At 38.9% G+C, this 27,155-nt stretch overlaps 1 protein-coding gene across 1 annotated transcript; it reads right to left on the bottom strand.

Moving 5' to 3' along the window:
* Positions 1–153: 153 nt before the first annotated feature.
* Positions 154–25,516, bottom strand: tmem248 (transmembrane protein 248). Its single transcript, XM_034177758.1, has 7 exons — positions 25,187–25,516; positions 13,773–13,931; positions 13,313–13,601; positions 6,576–6,726; positions 5,415–5,598; positions 4,920–5,060; positions 154–1,297 (listed from the first exon to the last, which is right to left on the bottom strand). Exons 1-7 carry the CDS (start codon positions 25,187–25,189, stop codon positions 1,277–1,279), a joined length of 948 nt encoding a protein of 315 aa, XP_034033649.1. The 5' UTR covers positions 25,190–25,516; the 3' UTR covers positions 154–1,276.
* Positions 25,517–27,155: the final 1,639 nt, after the last annotated feature.

Here is a 27,155-nt window from a genome sequence, read left to right as displayed (position 1 = left end):
GTGTCTAGATGATAGTTCTCTCTCTCTCCCTCTCATATATATATATATATATATATATATATATATATATATATATATATATATATATATATATATATATATCACAAATTGTTAATGAAATACCCAAAGTTCTGATCAAATTTGGATTGAAACAAAAATACTATTTTGTTCTGGTAATTTCTCTTCCCTAATTTCACAACGCATTTATGGTAAATGTACAACTCGTCTTTTGAAACACTGCAAATTTTACTCTCAAGAACATACGTTTTCTGAGAGTTGTTCTTTGCCATGCAAAGTAAAACATTTTTAAAAGACAACTAATTGTGTCATATGACATTTTCATAAACTCTTTTTTTTTTACTTTCTGATGAATATTCACCAGAAACTGATTTTCTTCTTGAAATTTAGCAACTTTATTCTATAAATTATGTCAATCACATCACAAAACTTGTTCAACCCTTTGTAAATGTAATCAATAAATTATAACTTCTTGCAATTGTATTTATTTGCACCATGAGAGAATTTCTTTTTTCGCATTACTTGTCAAACTTTCAAACAACAACAACCTGCCACCAGTGGCCCAAAAAGTCAAACATGACTAAACAAGCGATACATGATGACATTTTTAAATAGAATTTTCATTTAATTTGATATTTTGTGCCAAATTCAGACAGATGTGATACAATTGTTCTCTTTCCTGCTGTAGCAGTCCTTGCAATGAGCAAGGACTGCTACAAATGATCTCAATCTCAAGCAAACATCAGTCTCAAACAATTCAAGAATATTTTAATCCACTATCACTTATTTAAACATGAACAATCGTGCTATATTCACAGGCGAGATACTTGGTTTGTACGTATTTCCTTTGGAGATGTTCCAACTTTGAGAGCAAAATGCTAACCTGACATCTGCGATAAATGCCACAGAATTCTTTTGGAAACCCCTTCTCTGTCTTTTCAAAGGCTTTATTTCCAATAAAATGGAAAATGGACATGTTGCCCCCTGCGTTACTGTAGTAAGTCTGCCATGGCACCAGGGGACCCCGGCAAAAATACGAACAAGGAAAGAACAAAAAGAAAAAAGTTCCTACAAATATTTACACCACAGATACAGGCACTTGTATATCTTTGGTTGGAGACTCCCAACGTTGCAAGAATAATGCATTCACAGAGTGTTTGTGCACCTTATTGTATTTCCAGGGTTCACTAGGCAACTGGTATTTTAATTTCTTCTATTTGTGTGTTTGTCCAAATTACAGGAAAGTCCTGATTTTGGTCTAACCTTCTGATAACGCCACCTGCAAAAGAAGAAATTATTTTAATAGCGTATTCAAGAAAACAGAGGCAGCAAATACTTAAACTCAAGAGGAGAATCCAAACAATGGAATTCTTCAGGAAGCACATTTAAATGTGCTAAGTACCAAGAGGTACATTTAGGAGAACTTACCGTATTTTCCGGAATATACGTTGCACTTTTTAATTTGTTTGGCTCGTATGACTGTGAGACTAAACTAAGGCTAACTATGTTTTAAAAATGTATAATCATTTTTAAAATTTATATTTAGTGAGGTAAACATGCACGTTTAGCTCTTTGCCATTTTTACCTGTTCAGTGGCCACAAGAAGCCGCTCACTCCTTACGTCTTTGTGCCTCATATAATAACATGAAATAGCTTCTGATCGCTAAGCACCCCCCCACAAAATGGCACATTTTCAGTAGATATACAGCCCGGAAAATACAGTACTTTCTTCAGCTTTAATGTGTTTTGTTTTAAATTTAAATAAATTCAAGCTTCTTGATGCAAACATTTTTATATTGACATTTCTTATGAAAAAAAGTTTAACCATCCAGATTCAGGACTGTTTAAATTACAATCCTTATATTATGGCCTAGTTCAAAAATAATGAAGCCTAACTGCTGATCTGCATTGCATTTGTCATGAAAAAGCCATTATTTTATTTAGCACCATTCAGATTTATCTGTGAGTTGCCTATAGTCTCTTTGACAGGTAGTGAAAATTTCATGGAAAAATTCCACACGGGTCCAGAGATATGCACGAAAATTACCCCCAATGTAGCACTTTTTTCATCAATTTTGTGTGACATTGATATTTAGCATTATCATTTAAAGTTGAATGTTAAAGAAATAACCTTGTATTTTGTCAGTTTGTTTGTGCTTCATATTAACACAGTAATACATTTTTGTAAAGGCAGAAATGTCATTTCCTAGAAAAAACATGTTTCTAAAGCAAGGTAAAACTGTCGCAAGCATAACGCTGAGAATAAGTCCTTGATTTATCTGTGTCAAAACATTTGCTATATCTCCTACTCTGCTTCAATAGAATAATTATATTACTTGTTCAATAATACCAGGAACTAATGGACAGAATTTCTTTGTTTCAGGCTTCTGCAGACTAAAGAAGATACCTCCAACTGTTGCCGCAAGCGTTACGCTCTTGCACATTATAGTATATACGTATGCACTGATAATTTCTAGCAATGACTGAACCGAGACCAATAGAAATATTGAAACTCTGATATATAACCATACCTGTCCTCAAGTCTTTACATTGGCTCCCTGTTTTTTACAGGATAAATTACAAAATCCTCGTGCTGACCTTTAGAGCTCTACATGGGCAGGCACCGGAATACATTAAGGACCTGATCCAGCCTTATGTTTCCAGCAGGAGTTTGAGGTCTTCCAATCAGAACCTGCTGATGGTTCCCCGAACTTGTTTTAAAACTCGAGGGGACAGATCTTTTAAAGCTGTGGCACCTCGCCTCTGGAATGAGCTTCCCTGTTCTCTTCGTTCACTAGATTCTGTGGATGTTTTTAGACAGCAACTAAAGACACATTTTTTTAAACTGGCATTTTAGTGTCAATTTATTTTATTGTTCTATATTTGTATGTGTTGTTTTTATTGTCTATTTATATCGTGTGAAGCACTTTGTGACCTTGGTCTGTGAAAAGTGCTATATAAATAAAGCTTACTTACTTACCTAAAATGATAACATTTCACAAAAAAAAGACCACTTTTAAATCTTGATGGTTATGTCACACTTTGGCTTCATTATTTTTGAACTAGGCCTTATATTATTTTAAGACACCTCAGACCACATCTGCCACCTGGTGCAATATAGTGTAAAGCACAATGTAGGTGTCGTCATTTTTTTGTATGTCTGTGGGCATTATGGTCTAAAAATTACGTCAAGTCGTGCAGAGCTGAGGTGTTTATCTAGTCAGTTATAAAAAAAAGCACTTGCACATTATTAAAAAAAACAGGTCTAAACTCATTTAAATGCATTTAAAGAGTGCAACATGCAGATGCACCTTACATAACGGGGTTCATAACACACATGCACCCTGCTTCCCTGCAGATACCATCAACAGTGGCCTGCTATGGTGCATCAGTAAGACAGCTTAGTTTGGCCACTGTGAGGGGAGGAAGGAAACATTGTTTTTAACAGAGACACTCCCCCTTTCCTTCCACCTTGCACACTCTTGCTCTCTCCCTCAAAGTGGAAAAAAAATCCATTAAATAAGAAAGAGGGGAAAAAAAAAAGAAACAGTAAACACTCATTTAAAAACACAAAACTTTGCCTTACTGCTTCACCTCAGGGAGCTCTGGTGGCTGCGTTTCACTGGTGCACCCTGACAACTTGGCAATAACCCATTAATATGCCAGAAAACTTTGGACTTGTGTCTTATTTCACAATACCCCAGTAGTGGTGCCACTGTGACTGGTGGATATGTGACATAGCTACAACATGCCCACGAAGAATGATCCTACTAAACCCAACCTCTCTGCACACACTGTATATCTCTGTGCTCACTTTACGCGTCCGTAAGATAGTGACAAAGACCCAGGCAATGGACTTTTGCTTTGCATTTTATACAGTGTATCCTAACAAACACCTAATCTCCATTTTACCAATTATGTGACTTCAGAAGACATGACTTAGTTATTAAATTATTTTCAGTTTCATAATTAATTTAGATGATACTGCAGAGCCTTGTATTTCTTTCGAGTTTAAAGTTTTTTTTAAGCAATTATTGTGTAAACATACATCTTTTTTTATTCTGAGTTTATGGGGTGGTAAAAATCGGCTGTAAAGGCAATGTAACTAAAATAAATAATTTTACTTGCAAACCTAATGATAAAATACACTAAATATTGCAAACATTAAAAATGTATTAAAAACACTAAAAAGCAAGATTCACAAGAGCTCAGGAGGTGTATTAAGTTGGTAAAACATGATTGTATATTCAAAAATATAAATCACCAATAACCCAATGAGGGTGCTGCTGCGCAGCAACCCAGATACTGTTGTACCACTCTTTACCAGTCAGTGACACAGCATGCAACAAGTTTGGCAACTTTGCTTTCAGATATGAATGAACTGGCAGGACCCTGCCCCCCTTTCTTCTTAAATGTATTTTTATTGACAGTGAATTCTGGAAAGTCCGTTTTCATACATACTTTGCTTATATATCTCAATCATGTATGTGTTGACCTGGTTTTATTTAATACAACACTGATGATGTTGTACATTCATTAACCAATTAAAGATTGCGCTTATAAAAGTGCATATAAAGTGTAGAAAGTAGCATAACCACACCGACTGTTTGGGTCTGTAAATGTCTGTTCATGTTGTGGTCAAAGCAGCAGCCAGGTGCAAACAACGTTCAGAAGCTACTGGTCCGGATTTGTTGGACAAAACTGATCCTCTTCACCGATTCGTTAGACAATTGAGCACATTGTTTTATAATAACTTTGTGCAACAGCAGCTTCAAGGCTGCAGGTGTTGACGTGCAGTTTTCACGTGAGGTTGCTGTGAAATAAAAACAGCTGCACCAGGAATGCTGCCAACCGTAACCACATGAGATAAACCATACTAGTCTGTGGAGACAGTGCGGTACCTTCTCAGCAAAGTCGGGGCTGGTTTGCCGCACTTTGCCAGGCCGTCCCTTGATGACTGCATAGCAGAACATAGTGATGACCATCACAAACAGGAAGTAGCTTGTGTGCATCAGGTGTAGATTGATGAGCGAACGGTCATCCTGGGCAAAAAATTAAATAAATTATTAGTGGCATACTCAGTCCTCCAATATAATCTCAAGTCTCACTGCGTCTGCACTTCCCTGGAAACAGCACAATCATGACGAGAATTTCGAAGAACTCAAACATCTCTTTAGACCAGTATGGTATAGTCAATGTAAGATTTTAATTTCATTTCTGTCTCCAGTAAAGGAATGACTCTCAATCCTGCCGCGTGGTTTTCATAAAATAAAAGAAACTTATGTCAGTCATGTTGGTCAGAGTAGCTAACAGTACCACTGCTAGCAAATATAGTCCCAACAAAACGCTGAAAAATAAATAATCTGAGTGCTGATTGGAAAAATCCGAGGACTCACATCAGGAACAATGACGGTGAGCTTTGGGTTGAGGGCGTGGTACAACTTGCCGATGGCTCCTTTGTAACACCAGTAGGGGTTGTAGTCTTGACTGTACTTGGTGTCTGCATCACGGGCTGTAGTGAACACCTTATACCACGACGTTGCGTTAGTGTACGTCTCCGGCACACAGTGCGGCGGCTGCCTACAAGTCCAAACACACGTCAACATGTCACCTTCAACCAATGACATTTTGATAAAAACAAACAAAAAAATACTGTATTCATGCATAAGAGTGCCCAGGTTGTTCTGCTCGAAATTCTGCCTGAAACTTTGAGCGGACAAGACAGTGAACTTTCCATACGGTTGTTTTGTCCTGTACTTCTTTATAGCCTGCCAGTGGACGTCCAGTCGACGTTAAGTTTCTCGCTCCTGCAGCATAAAACCATCAGAGCAGAATCCCGTCTTAAACGTCACAAAACTAATCATTGTCCCGAAACACGTCCTATCTCCTTGCTGAAGAGTTTTTCAAAATAAGAGCACATTTAAAAATAAACTTCTGTAACGTGACACCGATAACATGGTCACAGGTAAGACGTGGAAGAAACAAGACAAACACTGTGAAAACACATGGGTGTTTAATAAAAACGGCTTAATTTCAGGTGGGCGTTTAGCCAACTTTGTTCAAAAAAGGAGGTGGACTGATGCTCAACCAGGGACAGACCAGCGCGCGGAAAAGATAACGTATGCGACACTTTCTGACACTGCAGGAAGTCAGGAGCATCTCTTACATGCACTTATTTGCAACAAATCAAAAATCATCTATAAACCACATCTTCACTGCAGTGGGGAGCAGCTCGTGTTCCGAGCGCTAAAATCATACTTACAATTAGAGATTTTAATTCAAAATTTCAGATTAGTTTGTGTGTGTGTGTGTATGGGGGGGGGGGGGCTCCAAATTCTTTCTGGTTTGACAGTAAAAGATTTTTATATTTACAAGATACAGAGAATTATGTTTTATTATTGAGCATTTTGAAAGACTTTTTTAATTCACACATTTTCATTGAGACTTGCATGCTGGGAATCTGCATAATGGAGAGAAAAGAAAAAAAAAATCTGAACAGGTTTTTCCACCCCTCCACATTTGGCTTGAATAGCTTGTTGAAAACAAGGCGGACTCACACTGTGACGGGGAAGATGTTAGTGGCCGCGGTGACGGTCATGCACGTGCTGAACACCACCTGCTCGCAGTGACCGTGCAGCACACAGTCATCAGAGTTCCAGGAAACAGGCAAGGAGAAAGTGATGTTTATTTCTTCATGGGCTTCCCGGCCTACAGACAAGATTACACAAACACAAAATTACACCACAACAAAGACATTAGTAAAGAAAGAAGGGATGGAGGGGGTTGAATTTGTAAAATATTACATTTAAGCATGTACGTGTTTTTGGAAAGATGTCTACATGAAGGCAGTTACAGCCAACTATCAAAACAAAACTATGGCAAAAATAAAGTGATTTCTGTCGAAGCAGGATTTAGACAACACACTGTATGTGGGTCAGACCTCTGACAGCACACATACACTTTTTTTTGATTGGTTTTCATGCAGTAATTATGAAAATTGTTTTCATCTAATTTCTCACCTAAAATATTCCACCGGTATTCCTCAGAAAGGTTGAAGTGGGGGGGAATAAAATAAAATTACTGCCTTTGATCTGTTCCCATCCAAAATTAAATTTTTCCCAAATTGTTTGACCTAAGGTATAAGAAGAAACATGTGACACTGAAGGACCAAAAACCAAACAAACAAAAAAGGAAGTCATTTTTGATGTAAACATGATTGAAGTTTTGTGTAAAACAAAGAAATAGAGATTTTAGAAATTGCTGTTTTTCCGGTGCATATACCCATAATTTTAAAAAATGTTCAGTCAAAATCTTGGTTCCATAAGTATGTGTGCCCACAACTGACAAATTTGATTAATATAAAAATAAATAAATAAATAATAATAAAATAAAAAAAAACTATTCATTTTGCAACATTTCACCATTTGAAGGACGGCCATGATCCAAGTATATCAGGGACATTTTATTAGACAGCCACTTGTAAAAAAAATTTTTCTCAAAATACTTAGATTTTCGTGATGATCTCTACCATGTCTCCATTGTTACACCCAGAAAACTTTTCTGGACAATATTTTTACTAAAAGTTTGAGCTTTTCAAAAATTCTTCAAAATTAATAATAACCAGACAAAAGCATCATAAATCTTAAAAGTATAAAAACATTTTTATAATTTTTAGTGTGTTAGATATCAATAAGTCCCTTCGGCTGCGTCCTTGTTTTGCACTGGGGGTCGCCACAGCAAATCCAAGGTGGACCTGCATGTTCAATTGGCACACGTTTTACGCCGGATGCCCTTCCTCACGTAACTCCACATTACATGAAGAAATGTGGCAGGGGTGGGATTTGAACCAGGTACCATCCACACTGAAACCAAGTGCATTAACCACTTGGCCACCACCCCTGCAGTGTGTTAAATATCAATAAATTAAGATTTTTTAAAAAAGGACAAAGAGGAAAAGTGCCAAAAGCTGCTGCTTCCTGACTGTCATTATGGTCGACCATAATCCCTCTTCAGGTTTACAATCTTTACTCAGACAGTGATAAAAAATAAAAAAAACTTTGCACAGGATCTATTGACTTTGCACTTCCATGGAAGAGCATTACAATTCAGAGATAAAGGCCGATGTGGCTGCAGAACAGCTGAGCCTGGAACAGGTGAGGCATTGTTTGACCAAAAACAAAGTCATAAAGAACAGGGGGAACACTGCTTTTACAATAACACAGCGAGAACAAAAGCTTTGTTTTTTTGTTTAATGCAAAGAATAAAATGTGGTATCTTGACTCAGTAAAGCATCCAAACCACAAAACAACAGACAAGTACAAAAAGAACAAAGAAAAAGACAAAACCTACTGGGAAATAAATAAAATCTATCCAATTGAACCTGTACAGACAAAGAAACGGAACTCATTTATGTGATCGTCAACCGAGCCATTCCATCTGCCACGAGATTCCACTGAAAAAAGACAAACTTCTGACAAATTTCCAGTTTTGAACTATCATGATCAAAAAAAATATAATGCAGCTGTTTCTATGAGAACAGACCGTTCTGGTAATTGCACTGCATTTCTACAACCCCTGGCAAAAATTATGGAATCACCGGCCTCGGAGGATGTTCATTCAGTTGTTTAATTTTGTAGAAAAAAAGAAGATCACAGACATGACACAAAACTAAAGTCATTTCAAATGGCAACTTTCTGGCTTTAAGAAACACTGTAAGAAATCAGGAAAAAAACATTGTGGCAGTCAGTAACGGTTACTTTTTTAGACCAAGCAGAGGAAAAAAATATGGAATCACTCAATTCTGAGGAATAAATTATGGAATCACCCTGTAAATTTTCATCCCCAAAACTAACACCTGCATCATATCAGATCTGCTCATTAGTCTGCATCTAAAAAGGAGTGAACACACCTTGGAGAGCTGTTGCACCAAGTGGACTGACATGAATCATGGCTCCAACACGAGAGATGTCAATTGAAACAAAGGAGAGGATTATCAAACTCTTAAAGAGAGTAAATCATCACGCAATGTTGCAAAAGATGTTGGCTGTTCACAGTCAGCTGTGTCTAAACTCTGGACCAAATACAAACATGGGAAGGTTGTTAAAGGCAAACATACTGGTAGACCAAGGAAGACATCAAAGCGTCAAGACAGAAAACTTAAAGCAATATGTCTCAAAAATCGAAAAATGTACAACAAAACAAATGAGGAACGAATGGGAGGAAACTGGAGTCAACGTCTGTGACCGAACTGTAAGAAACCGACTAAAGGAAATGGGATTTACATACAGAAAAGCTAAACGAAAGGCATCATTAACACCTAAACAGAAAAAAACAAGGTTACAATGGGCTAAGGAAAAGCAATTGTGGACTGTGGATGACTGGATGAAAGTCATATTCAGTGATGAATCACGAATCTGCATTGGGCAAGGTGATGATGCTGGAACTTTTGTTTGGTGCCTTTCCAATGAGATTTATAAAGATGACTGCCTGAAGAGAACATGTAAATTTCCACAGTCATTAATGATACGGGGCTGCATGTCAGGTAAAGGCACTGGGGAGATGGCTGTCATTACATCATCAATAAATGCACACGTTTATGTTGATATTTTAGACAATTGAAAGGATGTTTGGGGATGATGAAATCATTTTTCAAGATGATAATGCATCTTGCCATAGAGCAAAAACTGCAAAAACATTCCTTGCAAAAAGACACATAGGGTCAATGTCATGGCATAGGGTCAATGTCAATGAGCAGATCTGATTTGATGCAGGTGTTAATTTGGGGGATGAAAATTTACAGGGTGATTCCATAATTTTTTCCTCAGAATTGAGTGATTCCATATTTTTTTCCTCTGCTTGGTCTAAAAAAAGTAACCGTTACTGACTGCCACAATCTTTTTTTCTTGATTTCTTATAGTGTTTCTTAAAGCCAGAAAGTTGCCATTTGAAATGACTTTAGTTTTGTGTCATGTCTGTGATCTGCTTTTTTTCTACAAAATTAAACAACTGAATGAACATCCTCCAAGGCCGGTGATTCCATAATTTTTGCCAGGGGTTGTATCACACTTTTCCATTTCAAATTCATACGTCAGGGTTCTGCACAGCAGCAGCCACATGGGGGCAAAAGACCCCATATGGAGCACTGCAGTGCGCCTATTTTGCGCCAAGTTCTCCCCTATGCTGTGAAAAAATCCTGGTGAGAACATTACACTGGTTCACTCACTCATGCTTCCTTCATGAGCTTTGAACCAGACACAAAGCCACCATTGTTGCCCCTAGCAGTTTGTGAAGCACATCAGAGGAATCACGTTTTCACTTTGCCTACTGGAACCTTTAAATCTGAAAGCTATAGGAGGACTGAGCAGGATCAGCTTAGTGTTACACAATGCCACCACTGTTCGCTCACATCCAAATAAAGCAGACGCACAAAAAAAGAAAAAAACAAACACAAAAATCTCCATCCTCAAAAACATGCTGTTTACAGCAAAGACACAACATGAGTGCTCTGAGAGCACAATATCCCCCGCTGGCAAGTGCTGCTTTGGTACATTTTGATACCTTTTCAAGGTATCTGATAACATTTGTTTTGTAAACACACATCACCTATTTGCACTTCAAGCAAAAATTACAACCCCTGGCAAAAATTATGGACTCACCAGCCTCGGAGGATGTTCATTCAGTTGTTTCATTTTGTAGAAAAAAAAGCAGATCACAGACATGACACAAAACTAAAGCCATTTCAAATGGCAACTTTCTGGCTTTAAGAAACACTATATGAAATCAGGAAAAAAAAATTGTGGCAGTCAGTAACGGTTACTTTTTCAGACCAAGCAGAGGGGAAAAAAATATGGACTCACTCAATTGTGAGGAAAAAATTATGGAATCATGAAAAACAAAAGAACGCTCCAACACATCACTAGTATTTTGTTGCACCACATCTGGCTTTTATAACAGCTTGCAGTCTCTGAGGCATGGACTTAATGAGTGACAAACAGTACTCTTCATCAATCTGGCTCCAACTTTCTCTGATTACTGTTGCCAGATCAGCTTTGCAGGTTGGAGCCTTGTCATGGACCATTTTCTTCAACTTCCACCAAAGAGTTTCAACTGGATTAAGATCCGGACTATTTGCAGGCCATGACATTGACCCTATGTGTCTTTTTGCAAGGAATGTTTTCACAGTTTTTGATCTATGGCAAGATGCATTATCAACTTGAAAAATGATTTCATCATCCCCAAACATCCTTTCAATTGATGGGATAAGAAAAGTGTCCAAAATATCAACGTAAACTTGTGCATTTATTGATGATGTAATGACAGCCATCTCCCCAGTGCCTTTACCTGACATGCAGCCCCATATCATCAATGACTGTGGAAATTTACATGTTCTCTTCAGGCAGTCATCTTTATAAATCTCATTGGAACGGCACCAAACAAAAGTTCCAGCATCATCACCTTGCCCAATGCAGATTTGAGATTCATCACTGAATATGACTTTCATCCAGTCATCCACAGTCCACGATTGCTTTTCCTTAGCCCATTGTAACCTTGTTTTTTTCTGTTTAGGTGTTAATGATGGCTTTCGTTTAGCTTTTCTGTATGTAAATCCCATTTCCTTTAGGCGGTTTCTTACAGTTTGGTCACAGACGTTGACTCCAGTTTCCTCCCATTCGTTCCTCATTTGTCTTGTTGTACATTTTCAATTTTTGAGACATATTGCTTTAAGTTTTCTGTCTTGATGCTTTGATGTCTTCCTTGGTCTACCAGTATGTTTGCCTTTAACAACCTTCCCATGTTGTTTGCATTTGGTCCAGAGTTTAGACACAGCTGACTGTGAACAACCAACATCTTTTGCAACATTGCATGATGATTTACCCTCTTTTAAGAGTTTGATAATCCTCTCCTTTGTTTCAATTGACATCTCTTGTGTTGGAGCCATGATTCATGTCAGTCCATTTGGTGCAACAGCTCTCCAAGGTGTGATCACTCCTTTTTAGATGCAGACTAACGAGCAGATCTGATTTGATGCAGGTGTTAGTTTTGGGGATGAAAATTTACAGGGTGATTCCATAATTTATTCCTCAGAATTGAGTGAGTCCATATTTTTTTCCCTCTGCTTGGTCTAAAAAAGTAACCATTACTGACTGCCACAATTATTTTTCCTGATTTCTTATAGTGTTTCTTAAAGCCAGGAAGTTGCCATTTGAAATGACTTTAGTTTTGTGTCATTTCTGTGACCTGCTTTTTTTCTACAAAATTAAACAACTGAATGAACATCCTCCAAGGCCGGTGATTCCATAATTATTGCCAGGGGTTGCATAAAATGAGCTAATTATATTGAAGAATTTCTTTCATAAATCAAGAGAAACATTTCTTGCTAATGAATCACAGGACGGAATAATAAATATATTACTTTTCAAACTTAACCTGTTGATTCAGACTCTGCACTGAAAAGTTTAAGTGAAAAGGAATCTTCTATGATGCGCCTTAAGTCCAACGATATTATGCATATTACCAACCGATACGAAAGACTTGTACCAAATTTCACAAAATTCCCCCCAAAAGTGTGAGAAGAGCTGATTTCACAATGCAGGCACACACTTGTGAAACTGACAGAGTATAGATTTGTTAACCAAGGGCCACAACTCCGGTAAAATGGGCCCAACTTAAACCACATGATAATATGCATGTTACCAACCTATAACAGGGACTTCGAAAGGGACAGATGGACAGACAGCCAAGACACCTGTACTGCTAAAGCCAATATGTCAGAGAGAGAGAGAGAGAGAGAGAGAGAGAGAGAGAGAGAGAGAATAAACTGATTTTTTAAACAGGGTTTGAGTGATGGTTTGTGAGACGACCAAGTCTACCGTTGTGCAATAATGAGCACTCTTTGTTTCCGATTGCCTCGTTTTTTTTCGTGCAAAGCCCTTCGCAATTTTTTGGTGAGTACTAATAACAGCAGCAGATGAAACTAAACAAAGCAGGACTGCCTTAAACTGGTCTTCAAAAATAAGTAAACAAATAAGGAGACCGTGACAGCTGGAATTCTTGAGAACTACAAATAATGTGAATTGAGTTCAAGAATATCTCACAATTCATCTTCCTGAATGCGTTTCACAAATTAAAGCATTCAGACACACAGCACTGAGATAACGGAGATAAAGATTAATAAAGGTTTCCTAAGAACAGGTGAACATGATTTTCTTGGCACCACCACCCCCCCCCCCCCCCCCCCCCCCCGTCTAAGCCAACAAAGAATCCAGAGGAGGGAATTTAAAAACCGTGAACATACCGCTCAGGCCGAGCTGCTGTCCAAGCACGGTGGCATACAGGTGAGTGATGTTCCGAGAGTATCCCCCAAACGGGTGCTGTGGGTCCAGGGTGAGGGTGATGGACACCGAGATGTTGATGGGACCAGAGTCCTCGAGCAGGAGGGGAGGCTGGGTGCTGGAACGTGCCTGGCCGCTGGTCACCACCATGCTCTCGGACGTCGTTGACTCATTCAGTCCGTGCTTCAGAGTTTCATTCTCCGACACGCACAAATCCAGCTCATTGAAGCGCAGAAGAAAAGTGTTCCAGTCCTGAAAAAGAACACCACACAAAAAATAAATTTAGCAGCTCAAAAAGGTGCATTTACAACAGGAAGTCAAAAACAGGTTTAATCCAAAACCACTGCAAAGTACGAAATAAACAATTAGCATCAGGAGCTAAAGAGTGGGTGGGGCCATTTCCAGAAATGACTTGTGCCTTACCTCCGTCAGCTCTGGAGACTTGATCTCCTTAATCTTGAAGAAATAGCCGATGGTCAGGAAGGCGATGGCCACGGCGCTGACGCTGACCATAAACAGGACCAGTGGAGGACGGTTGTTGATGTAGTTTCTCAGGTTTTCTATAGGATTTAACAGGTACACCTGCAAATGAACACATTTCACCCCCATTTTAGCAGCAGCAAGCATGGCTTCACTTTCATTAAAAGTGACCACCACAAAGATCTGATGCTGGTGTTGAGGAAAATCTGAAATCCAAATAAATTTTTTTTTGTGTGGTGTAACTGCTTTGACATCAGTTCGCATCACCTGCAGCTCATTTAGAAACGCAAGTCTGTCATGTAAAAGTTAACACAAAACAGCCCCTCTGTACCACATACGGGCATAAAATCATATTCGGTTCACTTCTGGTGGTAATGTGAACGTCACTTTAGTCACAAACAAAGAGTACTGAATTGAATTTTGAAGGGAATCTAAAGTTTGTTTTTCAATTTGTTATAAATATATTTTCATTTTAATTAATAGTTTGAGAAAATAGTTAAAAGGAAAAAAATTTGTATATTACTTAAATACTTCAGGATAAAGACATTTTAAGGGAACAACTTTTCTACAGCTTTTACATCATTCAAGAACAATTAAAACGTGAGGCCTGCAGCCAGGATCTTAAGGGGGGGGGGGGGGGGGGGGCTCTTTGTTGGTGAAAGCAGACTTTTGTCAGCAGGGGGTCTGAAAATCTTGGGTTTTTGATGTCCAGAGATACATTCTGGAAGGTTTTTGATTATCATTTTCTCACCCAGATCCTCACCAATTTAGTTGTACTGCTTTATGTGTGTATTTGTATTTTGTTTTGCACATTTTCACTACTTCTTTGACTTTTACCAAAATGAATATCACAACCTACATGTTTGTTTGATTAGATTATTAACCACAAGAGCTATAATCATTTTCATATTTTTGGCTTCCCTCATCCCACCTGACCTGATTTTAAAGCTAGAACCCCAAACAGACCCAGTAAAGCCCACGCTTAGACATTACATTAAAAAAAAGTTACTGCTTCACATCCCACTTTAGTCATGCAGAAAAGTTAAATTAACGAAACTTATTTTTATAGGTCATCAATTCATTAAAGTTAGCCTGGAACTACAGTAAAACAGTCCCAGAGTAATACTCATTTAAACATTTCAGTTGTTAAAAATTATTTTTTATATATATATATATATATATATATATATATATATATATATATATATATATATATATATATATGTGTGTGTGTGTGTGTGTGTGTGTGTGTGTGTGTGTGTGTGTGTGTGAAGAAGTGTAGGGCTTCACCCTGAAACACTTAACTTTTCCGCATCTGTCAGATTTTGGAACTTAAGGTGCTGTTTTTCACAGGCTGCCTGGACACAGATGTATTTTTTTTTTTTTTTTACATTGGAAAAAGTCAAAATACATTATTTTCAGGAGATAGTGGACAATATGCCACAATCATGACAGAGCTGAAGGCAGAGCTGCTCTCGGACATCATTCTCTGACCGGCGATAGTGCGCATGATCCGTACCTGAGGTCCACTGGACCAGTAAATGTTCTCTGGCTGGCAATCCGTGTGAGGACTTAGAGTGGACCTGGATGTTATTTTCTGCCTGGTGATTTGTGTGAGGACTTATAGTGGACCTGGACATTATTCTCTGGCTAGCGATCGCGCGTGATCTGTACCTGAGGACTAGTGGACCAGTACATGTTTTTTGGCCGGCAATCTGTGTGAGGACTTATAGTGTACCTGGACATGTCCTCAGATTGGTGATCGCGTGTGTGATGCATGTGTGGGGGTTTCTTTGAAGGTGTGGACTTTACATTTGGACATCTTTACAACTGGGTGAGTGGCATGCTCAGTTTTTTTCCTCTTTTGTAACGTTCTCCTCAGTGGAGCCAGGAGGCTTTATTTTTAATTTACTTCTGTCGGAATTTGGATCTTGATGTGTGTGTGCGCAGCACAGCACGTTGTCATGAACTATCCAGCCTTTGTTTTGTTAACTGGCTTTATTAACATTTACCGACCCATACGAACTGCAGAACGGCATGCACCTATCGGCTGTTTTACTGCCGCTATGAATGTAGACATTTAATATCTCCACGTTGTTTTTCACAGGCTGCCTGATCACACAGATGTATTTTTTAGATTTTCGCAGTTATACACAACACTTATGAGTGTTCTGTTCTGATTTTAACAGGCTGCATTTATGTCTAATGGCCGTGCAGGTGCACTAAATATTCTCACGGCTGCTGCTTTTACAGTGAGTGCATCAAAATTAACAGTCATCACTTTAAAATGAGTCATCATAACACAACATCATACTTACGTAAACTCTGGAATTAATCTGTGCCTCATTTCTTAACGTTAGCAGATACAGTCCATTCAAGCGTGTGCTGGGACATCTCTAAAAGCTACGTCACCGGTGTCGGAAACACGAGTACTTTGTTTTCGTAAGTCTCCGTAGCTGTTTGCTGCGAATGCCGTATACTTTGAAACAGGTCACAGAAGTGCACAAAGTAATCCTGGTGGATCATCGGATGGTCACTAACAGACTAAATCTAAATTGTGTTTTCAGTGTGATATGTCCTTTAATCCCTGTCAGAAGAGTCCAGGGTAACGTCGTAAAAGCCGTACAACAGATGCAATAACCTCCGACTACAGTCACCAACTTTTTAGTCATAAATGTTCATCTGTCTGTCAAGATGACAATAATGCCTAGGTTCTTATTCTTGTTCCATACAATACCTGTTTTTATTCCAAAATCCTTTTTCAGAGAGTTAGATCAATCCATATCCACCTTTATCTGGAATAAGACCATCCCACGAATTAGGAGGGCACATCTTGAGAAACAGAAAGAGGCTGGAGGCTTAGCATTGTCAAATTTTTTACAATATTACTGGGCAGCCAATATTTATAAACTAGTGCACTGGATCTCTGCTTCTTATGAGGGGGGTGGACCTGTATGGGTTGAAATGGAACAACATTCCGCTCTTCCGGTGTCCCTACCTTCCTTAGTATGTGTACCTTTGCCGCTCAGTAAACAATGCCTCACGAATAACTCTATTGTGTGTGGCTCGCTTAGAATATGGTCCCAGTTTAGGACACACTTCAAAAAAAGACAGGCTATGCCCTCGCTCCCAATTTCGGCCAACGCACTCTTTCCACCCTCACTCATGGATACAGCATTTAAGTTGTGGTTCAGAAATGGCCTGAAACGGGTGAAGGATCTTTTTAGAGATGGTGTGTTCATGTCATTTGAGCAGCTAGTAAATGAGTATAATATCCTTGGTTCACATTATTTCAGATACCAGCAGGTGCGTGCCTTTGTTCGGAAACATTTTCCTTCCTTCCCACTACTCTCACCAAATGACTGGATGGATGAGTGGTTGGAGGGGAATCTAATTTTAAATCAAAGGGGAAGAGTGAGCAGATTATATGAGGATATTCAGATCATCACTTCCCCATCACACAGCCATGTTAGGGCGGGGTGGGAGGAGGAACTAGGGTTCAATTTGTTGGATGCCTCCTGGCAAAGCGCAATCAGGAGAATATACTCAACTTCAATTTGTATCAGACATGGTCTGCTCCAGTTTAAGGTGTTCCACAGGCTTCATCTATCTAAGAGTAGGCTTCCCAGGATATATCCAGATGTCGATCCGACTTGCTCCCGATGTCAGTCTCCGGCTACTCTCTGTCATATGTTCTGGGCTTGCCCAAAGTTGATACAGTTCTGGTCGTTAATTTTTGATACCTTTTCTTATATGTGCAATAGAGAGATAAGCCCTGTTCCTGAAATTGCAATATTTGGTGTGGTTCCTGCTGGAATAGCGATATCTGGGGCACAATCAGATGCCATTGCTTTTGCATCTTTATTGGCCAGACGTCTTATTTTGCATAATTGGAAATCAGATATGCCTCCTACACACAGGTGCTGGGTTCAGGATGTAATGGCACACTTGAAACTGGAAAAGCTGAAACACACGATCAGGGGATCAACTCAGAGATTTTATAAGGTCTGGCAGCCATTTCAAAATTATTTTTCCCTACAATTTGATGGTGGAGACACTGGGACATAATGGATTCACAGGCTCTGTAACTTTTTTTTTTTTTTTTGCTATTGTAATTGTCACTTCATTGTTGTATGTGTTGGGGTTGGTGTTTTGGGGATTTGTTAGTTGTTGTATAATTGTTTACAATTCAAAACCCAATAAAAATATTTGAATAAATGTTCATCTGTTTTAGCATCTTTACAAAATATTCATGCAACATGCCACTGACTGTCGTGCTACTTATGGTGGGGGAAGAAGCAGCTTGTTTATAATAAATAAAATGTCAAAGTTTATTTTTGAAAGACATCGTCTTTAAATTATTAATTTCGTTCATGTCGCATGGACCACTCGCACTCTGAACAACACGGTGGAAATGCAGTGTAAATCATGACAAGAAAAAATAAAATGTTCATATTTTAAAAGATTACAACTTCCTGTAATTATTTTAAAATGTCTCACGCTGTTTTCCTAGAACAGCCAGACTTCTGTCCTGCTGCAGTTATAACAAACAACAGGTGTCTCCAACATGAGCAATTCCTCCATTGTGCGGTCACATGGAACTGGACGGGACACCCGTCCATTGCACTTACTTCCCAAGCCAAGGTCAGTACCCAATTACAGCTGGGTGGACTAGGATGATGCAGATCAAGTATGTTATCCAAGGACACAGCCGGATAGCCAGAAACACACACACACACACACACACACACACACACACACACACACACACACACACACACACACACACACACACACACACACACACACACACACACACACCTGGACTCAACCCGAGGTCTGTATGAATGTAACAGAAGCCAGCAGGTGGTGCCGTACAGATGGAGTTACATAAGCTTCACTCCTTAAGGTCAAAACACACTCTAGCGACAGACATTAGAGCCCATAGATTTTACCCTCGTGGTTACCTCCCAACCCGTGGACTGTGAGTTTAAGCCCAGACTGGGACTTATCCCACTGAGATACCTCACATCATGAAAATTAAAAATCATGTTTTTTGCAGAATTTGTCTGGTGTATCCAATTTTGGTCCCCTTCAGCCCATCACTGCCCAGCCTGAATTACTGATAGCCATGAGATTTTAAATGATTATTCTTAATAAGGAGCAATGACCGGATATAAATAAACTGTAGCAAGGTTAAACATGCAAGACAAGCATGTGAGACATTTCTGGGACACTTCGTTCATGTTGGAGGTGTGTAAGGTTTAATCCCACTGCTCGTTTTCAAAGTTTGCTGCTGGGTTTTGCCGAATGCATGAATGTGATTATTGCTCATGGTAAAGGATTATAGTACAAAAAAAGAAGAGCCAGAACAATATATTGGTAGGCCCAAAATTTAATTGGCTGAATAAACAATGCAGAAAACCACTTTTGGATGTGTCATTATGTAGTCTGTTCACCAGACGGCATTCTGATGGCATTATTTACAATGCTGTCAAGCATGGCTGGGACCCCATCACCCCTTGATCACATTAGCTACAACAGACAGAGGCAAAGCATCCAGCTGCCATTTGTGTCCAAAAAATGAGGTGGGCTTCATAGATAATTGGCAAAGCTTCTGGGGAAAACCTGGTCTTGTTAGGAGAGACGGCATCCATCCCACTTTGGATGGAGCAGCTCTCATTTCTAGAAATCTGGCCAATTTTCTTAAATCCTCCAAACCGTGACTATCCAGGGTTGGGACCAGGAAGCAGAGTTGTAGTCTTACACACCTCTCTGCAGCTTCTCTCCCCCTGCCATCCCCTCATTACCCCATCCCCGTAGAGACGGTGCCTGCTCCCAGACTACTAATAACCAGCAAAAATCTATTTAAGCATAAAAATTAAAAAAGAAAAAATAATATAGCACCTTCAACTGCACCACAGACTAAAACAGTTAAATGTGGTCTATTAAACATTAGGTCTCTCTCTTCTAAGTCCCTGTTAGTAAATGATGTAATAATTGATCAATCAATCAATCAATTTTTTTTTATATAGCGCCAAATCACAATATATATATTATTTTTTCTTTTTGAATTTTTATGCTTAAATAGATTTTTGCTGGTTATTGGTGGTCTAGGAGCAGGCACCGTCTCTACGGGGATGGGGTAATGAGGGGATGGCAGGGGGAGAGAAGCTGCAGAGAGGTGTGTAAGACTACAACTCTGCTTCCTGGTCCCAACCCTGGATAGTCACGGTTTGGAGGATTTAAGAAAATTGGCCAGATTTCTAGAAATGAGAGCTGCTCCATCCAAAGTGGGATGGATGCCGTCTCTCCTAACAAGACCAGGTTTTCCCCAGAAGCTTTGCCAATTGTCTATGAAGCCCACCTCATTTTTTGGACACCACTCAGACAGCCAGCAATTCAAGGAGAACATGCGGCTAAACATGTCACTCCCGGTCCGATTGGGGAGGGGCCCAGAGAAAACTACAGAGTCCGACATTGTTTTTGCAAAGTTACACACCGGTTTAATGTTAATTTTAGTGACCTCCGATTGGCGTAACCGGGTGTCATTACTGCCGACGTGAATTACAATCTTACCAAATTTACGCTTAGCCTTAGCCAGCAGTTTCAAATTTCCTTCAATGTCACCTGCTCTGGCCCCCGGAAGACAATTGACTATGGTTGCTGGTGTCGCTAACTTCACATTTCTCAAAACAGAGTCGCCAATAACCAGAGTCTGATCCTCGGCGGGTGTGTCGCCGAGTGGGGAAAAACGGTTAGAAATGTGAACGGGTTGGCGGTGTACACGGGGCTTCTGTTTAGAACTACGCTTCCTCCTCACAGTCACCCAGTCGGCCTGCTTTCCCGGCTGCTTGGGATCTTCCAGGGGGTAACTAACGGCGGCTAAGCTACCTTGGTCCGCACCGACTACAGGGGCCTGGCTAGCTGTAGAATTTTCCACGGTGCGGAGCCGAGTCTCCAATTCGCCCAGCCTGGCCTCCAAAGCTACGAATAAGCTACACTTATTACAAGTACTATTACTGCTAAAGGAGGCCGAGGAATAACTAAACATTTCACACCCAGAGCAGAAAAGTGCGGGCGAGACAGGAGAAGCCGCCATGCTAAATCGGCTAAGAGCTAGTATCTGCGCTAAGCTAGCGGATTCCTAAAAACACGCAAAGTGAATAATGTGTAAATAATTTAGAGGTGATTCAGCAGAAGGAGTGCTTTAGTTAAGGCACGCAAAGATTACACTGGGAAACAAATCGTAATCTAGATAACTAGATCAATCTAACTGCGCAGATTAAACAGCTAACAGATACAGAAAAACACCGCTGTGCTCCGGAACAGGAAGTGATACAATACCGCAGTGAGAGCCAACCACCAGTAGAGGCCAGTAGAGATATGTTCTCTACTGGCCTTATAATTGAGCAACATATTTATTTATTCTGCCTTACAGAAACCTGGTTACAGCAGGATGAATATGTTAGTTTAAATGAGTCAACACCCCCGAGTCACACTAACTGCCAGAATGCTCGTAGCACGGGCCGAGGCGGAGGATTAGCAGCAATCTTCCATTCCATCTTATTAATTAATCAAAAACCCAGACAGAGCTTTAATTCATTTGAAAGCTTGACTCTTAGTCTTGTCCATCCAAATTGGAAGTCCCAAAAACCAGTTTTATTTGTTATTATCTATCGTCCACCTGGTCGTTACTGTGAGTTTCTCTGTGAATTTTCAGAACTTTTGTCTGACTTAGTGCTTAGCTCAGATAATTATAGTGGGCGATTTTAACATCCACACAGATGCTGAGAATGACAGCCTCAACACTGCATTTAATCTATTATTAGACTCAATTGGCTTTGCTCAAAATGTAAATGAGTCCACCCACCACTTTAATTATATCTTAGATCTTGTTCTGACTTATGGTATGGAAACTGAAGACTTAACAGTATTCCCTGAAAACTCCCTTCTGTCTGATCATTTTTTAATAACATTTACATTTACTCTGATGGACTACCCAGCAGTGGGGAATAAGTTTCATTACACTAGACGTCTTTCAGAAAGCGCTGTAACTAGGTTTAAGGATATGTTTCCTTCTTTATGTTCCCTAATGCCATATACCAACACAGTGCAGAGTAGCTACCTAAACTCTGTAAGTGAGATAGAGTATCTCGTCAATAGTTTTACATCCTCATTGAAGACAACTTTGGATGCTGTAGCTCCTCTGAAAAAGAGAACTTTAAATCAGAAGTGCCTGACTCCGTGGTATAACTCACAAACTCGCAGCTTAAAGCAGATAACCCGTAAGTTGGAGAGGAAAAGGCGTCTCACTAATTTAGAAGATCTTCACTTAGCCTGGAAAAAGAGTCTGTTGCTCTATAAAAAAGCCCTCCGTAAAGCTAGGACATCTTACTACTCATCACTAATTGAAGAAAATAAGAACAACCCCAGATTTCTTTTCAGCACTGTAGCCAGGCTGACAAAGAGTCAGAGCTCTATTGAGCGGACTATTCCTTTAACTTTAACTAGTAATGACTTCATGACTTTCTTTGCTAATAAAATTTTAACTATTAGAGAAAAAATTACTCATAACCATCCCAAAGACGTATCGTTATCTTTGGCTACTTTCAGTGATGCCGGTATTTGGTTAGACTCTTTCTCTCAGATTGTTCTGTGTGAGTTATTTTCATTAGTTACTTCATCCAAACCATCAACATGTCTATTAGACCCCATTCCTACCAGGCTGCTCAAGGAAGCCCTACCATTATTTAATGCTTCGATCTTAAATACTCCTACCAGGCTGCTCAAGGAAGCCCTACCATTATTTAACGCTTCGATCTTAAATACAATCAATCTGTCTTTATTAGTTGGCTATGTACCACAGGCTTTTAAGGTGGCAGTAATTAAACCATTACTTAAAAAGCCATCACTTGACCCAGCTATCTTAGCTAATTATAGGCCAATCTCCAACCTTCCTTTTCTCTCAAAAATTCTTGAAAGGGTAGTTGTAAAACAGCAAACTGATCATCTGCAGAGGAATGGTCTATTTGAAGAGTTTCAGTCAGGTTTTAGAATTCATCATAGTACAGAAACAGCATTAGTGAAGGTTACAAATGATCTTCTTATGGCCTCAGACAGTGGACTCATCTCTGTGCTTGTTCTGTTAGACCTCAGTGCTGCTTTGATACTGTTGACCATAAATTTTTATTACAGAGATTAGAGCATGCCATAGGTATTAAAGGCACTGCGTTGCGGTGGTTTGAATCATATTTATCTAATAGATTACAATTTGTTCATGTAAATGGGGAATCTTCTTCACAGACTAAGGTTAATTATGGAGTTCCACAAGGTTCTGTGCTAGGACCAATTTTATTCACTTTATACATGCTTCCCTTAGGCAGTATTATTAGACGGCATTGCTTAAATTTTCATTGTTACGCAGATGATACCCAGCTTTATCTATCCATGAAGCCAGAGGACACACACCAATTAGCTAAACTGCAGGACTGCCTTACAGACATAAGGACATGGATGACCTCTAATTTCCTGCTTTTAAACTCAGATAAAACTGAAGTTATTGTACTTGGCCCCACAAATCTTAGAAACATGGTGTCTAACCAGATCCTTACTCTGGATGGCATTACCCTGACCTCTAATAATACTGTGAGAAATCTTGGAGTCATTTTTGATCAGGATATGTCATTCAAAGCGCATATTAAACAAATATGTAGGACTGCTTTTTTGCATTTACGCAATATCTCTAAAATTAGAAAGGTCTTGTCTCAGAGTGATGCTGAAAAATTAATTCATGCATTTATTTCCTCTAGGCTGGACTATTGTAATTCATTATTATCAGGTTGTCCTAAAAGTTCCCTGAAAAGCCTTCAGTTAATTCAAAATGCTGCAGCTAGAGTACTGACGGGGACTAGAAGGAGAGAGCATATCTCACCCATACTGGCCTCTCTTCATTGGCTTCCTGTTAATTCTAGAATAGAATTTAAAATTCTTCTTCTTACTTATAAGGTTTTGAATAATCAGGTCCCTTCTTATCTTAGGGACCTCATAGTACCATATCACCCCAATAGAGCGCTTCGCTCTCAGACTGCAGGCTTACTTGTAGTTCCTAGGGTTTGTAAGAGTAGAATGGGAGGCAGAGCCTTCAGCTTTCAGGCTCCTCTCCTGTGGAACCAGCTCCCAATTCGGATCAGGGAGACAGACACCCTCTCTACTTTTAAGATTAGGCTTAAAACTTTCCTTTTTGCTAAAGCTTATAGTTAGGGCTGGATCAGGTGACCCTGAACCATCCCTTAGTTATGTTGCTATAGACTTAGACTGCTGGGGGGTTCCCATGATGCACTGAGTGTTTCTTTCTCTTTTTGCTCTGTATGCACCACTCTGCATTTAATCATTAGTGATTGATCTCTGCTCCCCTCCACAGCATGTCTTTTTCCTGGTTCTCTCCCTCAGCCCCAACCAGTCCCAGCAGTTTTTCCTTCCCACTGTCGCCAAGTGCTTGCTCACAGGGGGTCGTTTTGACCGTTGGGGTTTTTACATAATTATTGTATGGCCTTGCCTTACAATATAAAGCACCTTGGGGCAACTGTTTGTTGTGATTTGGCGCTATATAAATAAAATTGATTGATTGTTTTCAATCAGAGTGGGTGTTCTACAGTGATAAGACAAATGGCTGCTATGCCGCCACATAGATAGCGCCAAAATACACAAGAAGTCCATTATATGCAAATGCTGAGTGATCTGACACATCGACTGCCAATCTTGGTGAAGGCAGCGTGGCATACAGTGGTTGTATGTTGGTTATATTTTTAGCACTTTATAATAAAAGTTCAAGTTTATACTGTAAAACATAAAGCTTCAATACCATTTCAACAACTCAACAACTGCAAATGTTATAAATCACTGCTATAACACCAGGTTAAAAATTAACTACAACAGAGAGTAACAGTAAACACTCGTATTTGAGAAGCCTAGACCAAAGCTTAGTATTTGACATTTAATAAATTACTGAATCATTTATTATAGTGAACCTTTTTCTGTTGATAAGCAGGTTAGTCACTTCCATAAAAACAGGAGTTAACCCTAATATATATATATATATATATATATATATATATATATATATATATATATATATATAGATAGATAGATAGATAGATAAAGAGAGAGAGAGAGAGAGAGAGAGAGAGAGCGAGAGAGTTCAATTAGTCAAATGTTTGTCTCACAGCCAGGTGACAGATGCTAAGAAAATCAAGCTAACATTAGCTTCCTGGCCGTCACAGAACTAAATCCAGTAACCTGCCACATAAATGTCATATATAGCCACAACATGTTTAAATCAGATTTTTTTTTCTTACCATTTTTCTTTGGGTTCATGAACACCAGATGATATGGGACAGTTAATTTCCTTTTTTTACTGAGGGCCACAAACAGCAACGAGCTAGCCCGTATGCTAATCCGTTTGCTAGTCCGTGCCGAATGTCCCGCTGACACACAAAAGTCGGTGTTCGGTGGAGATAGTCCGGGTTTCAGCGTAACAACCACCGTCAATCCTTTTTCCCATTCTCTGCTTTTAATTCTGAGCTGTTTAAAGTATAAACTTCTCCTTTGAACAGGCTGGAATAAACATCCGTCATCTATCCGAGTCCTCCCACTTCTTCTTCTTCTTCTTCTTCTTCTTCTCATCTGCTGCTGTTTACACCCAAACTTTCATGAGCGCCACTAGCTTAACTTATGGCAAGCTAAAAGTGGACACTCTCGTTTTGGCCGAACTTCTAGCCAGTTTCTGGGTATTCTGTATTAGTATGTGCCCGCGGCCGACGTGCTTGATGAATTTTTGCGCAAAAAGTAGTTCCCAGATAATTGTGATATTTCACACAGGAACTTGTGTATCTTGTGTGTTTTTATGCCTAAATGATCGTAAGTCAATACTCACACTCATCCAGCAGCATCTTCTCATGTCGGCAAATTAGCACCATTTTGCAAACAACCAGAAACCGGGTCAAGCGCGAAAGTAGTCCGGCGAGCTCAATCTGTGGACCAGCTATCCCACAATGCCAACGAGAGCGGCACGCTGAGCAGGATGACCAACAGCAGCGATACCACACCGAAGATAAACCATGTGGACAAGATGTTTCACTCCACATAAACGATATTAACCCCTTAACGCCTGAATTTATATAGCTGTATATAAAAAAATGTTTTGTGTGTGTTTTTGCCTTTAAGTAGATGGTAAATAATGTTGAGATTATTAATTTCACTTTTGCACAAAAAATAAATAGTAATTTTGGTATTTTGGTAATGACTTTATGTTATAATGTTATAATAATAATAATAATGGTATGTTGCAAATTTGCGACAACAGGCATACTGGTCAATTTGGTATGTTGCATATTTGAGTCAAATATTGTAGCATATATGCGACGATAGGCGTTACGGGGTTAAAATCTCTGTGAGTTGATTTAGCTAATAAATCAAAACAAGACTTCTTTTAGTCACTGTAAAACAAAGCCATTTTAAGTATGTTTAGCCCAACTTGGAGAATGTTTAGATGCATTTCAGAATGCAAAGATGAAATATGAATAAAGTCATTATCATTCATATTAAAGCAGCATTTTCCTCACAACTGCAGTGAGGATCACAAATAAATAAATGGACAAATTGTCTTTTAAAATTTTCATTAGTGTTGTATAAAGTACCGGAAAATCGCACTTAAGTAAAAGTACAGATACCCATTAAAAAATGACTTTGGTAGAAGTTCAAGTAACCAATTGAAATGCTACTCAAGTAAAAGTCTTAAAGTATCTAGTATTTATTGTACTTAAGTATGACAAGTAATGTACAACTAAATGTACTCAAGTATTGAAAGTAAAATTACAAGTAAATGTTAATAATCAAAGATGGACTGATTTTTTTTTTTTTTTTATAAAAGTTTATCTAGGCTTGTAAATGACTGGTAGTATTAGTCAAAACACTGAAAATTGTGCACATCACACAAAAACACTTCAGAAACAAGGTTTCAAAACCTAAACGAGCGTAGGCTACTCACTACGTGTTCACAGGAAACAGTTATTTATTTCTGTATGTATTTATTTATTTTCATTGTTACATGGTTTTATTTTTTCTGTTGCATTTTGTTTCACTAGGTTCTTTTTTGTCTGTCTAAAATTGTATTGTAACATTAGTCTATTATTATTGACTATTATTGTCTACTATGTAGACTATTATTGTTGTTGCTATAATATATGAATAAAAATAAATTTAAAAAAATTACAATGCGACTCTTTTACAACAAACACAAATCAACACAAACGTGCTGATGCGAAC

The sequence above is a fragment of the Thalassophryne amazonica genome, chromosome 9 (genome assembly GCF_902500255.1).
Source record: "Thalassophryne amazonica chromosome 9, fThaAma1.1, whole genome shotgun sequence".
In the NCBI taxonomy this organism is placed as follows: domain Eukaryota; kingdom Metazoa; phylum Chordata; class Actinopteri; order Batrachoidiformes; family Batrachoididae; genus Thalassophryne; species Thalassophryne amazonica.
This window is presented reverse-complemented; position numbering and strand designations above follow the sequence as displayed.

Bases quoted from the DNA above. Each gene is read 5' to 3' on its own strand.
- tmem248 (XM_034177758.1), bottom strand. The intron at 6,727-13,312 runs GTATGTTCACGG...TCTTGTCTGTAG, and splicing joins ACAGCAGCTCGGCCTGAGCG to GCCGGGAAGCCCATGAAGAA. The intron at 5,061-5,414 runs GTGAGTCCTCGG...TTTTTTGCCCAG, and splicing joins TCACCGTCATTGTTCCTGAT to GATGACCGTTCGCTCATCAA.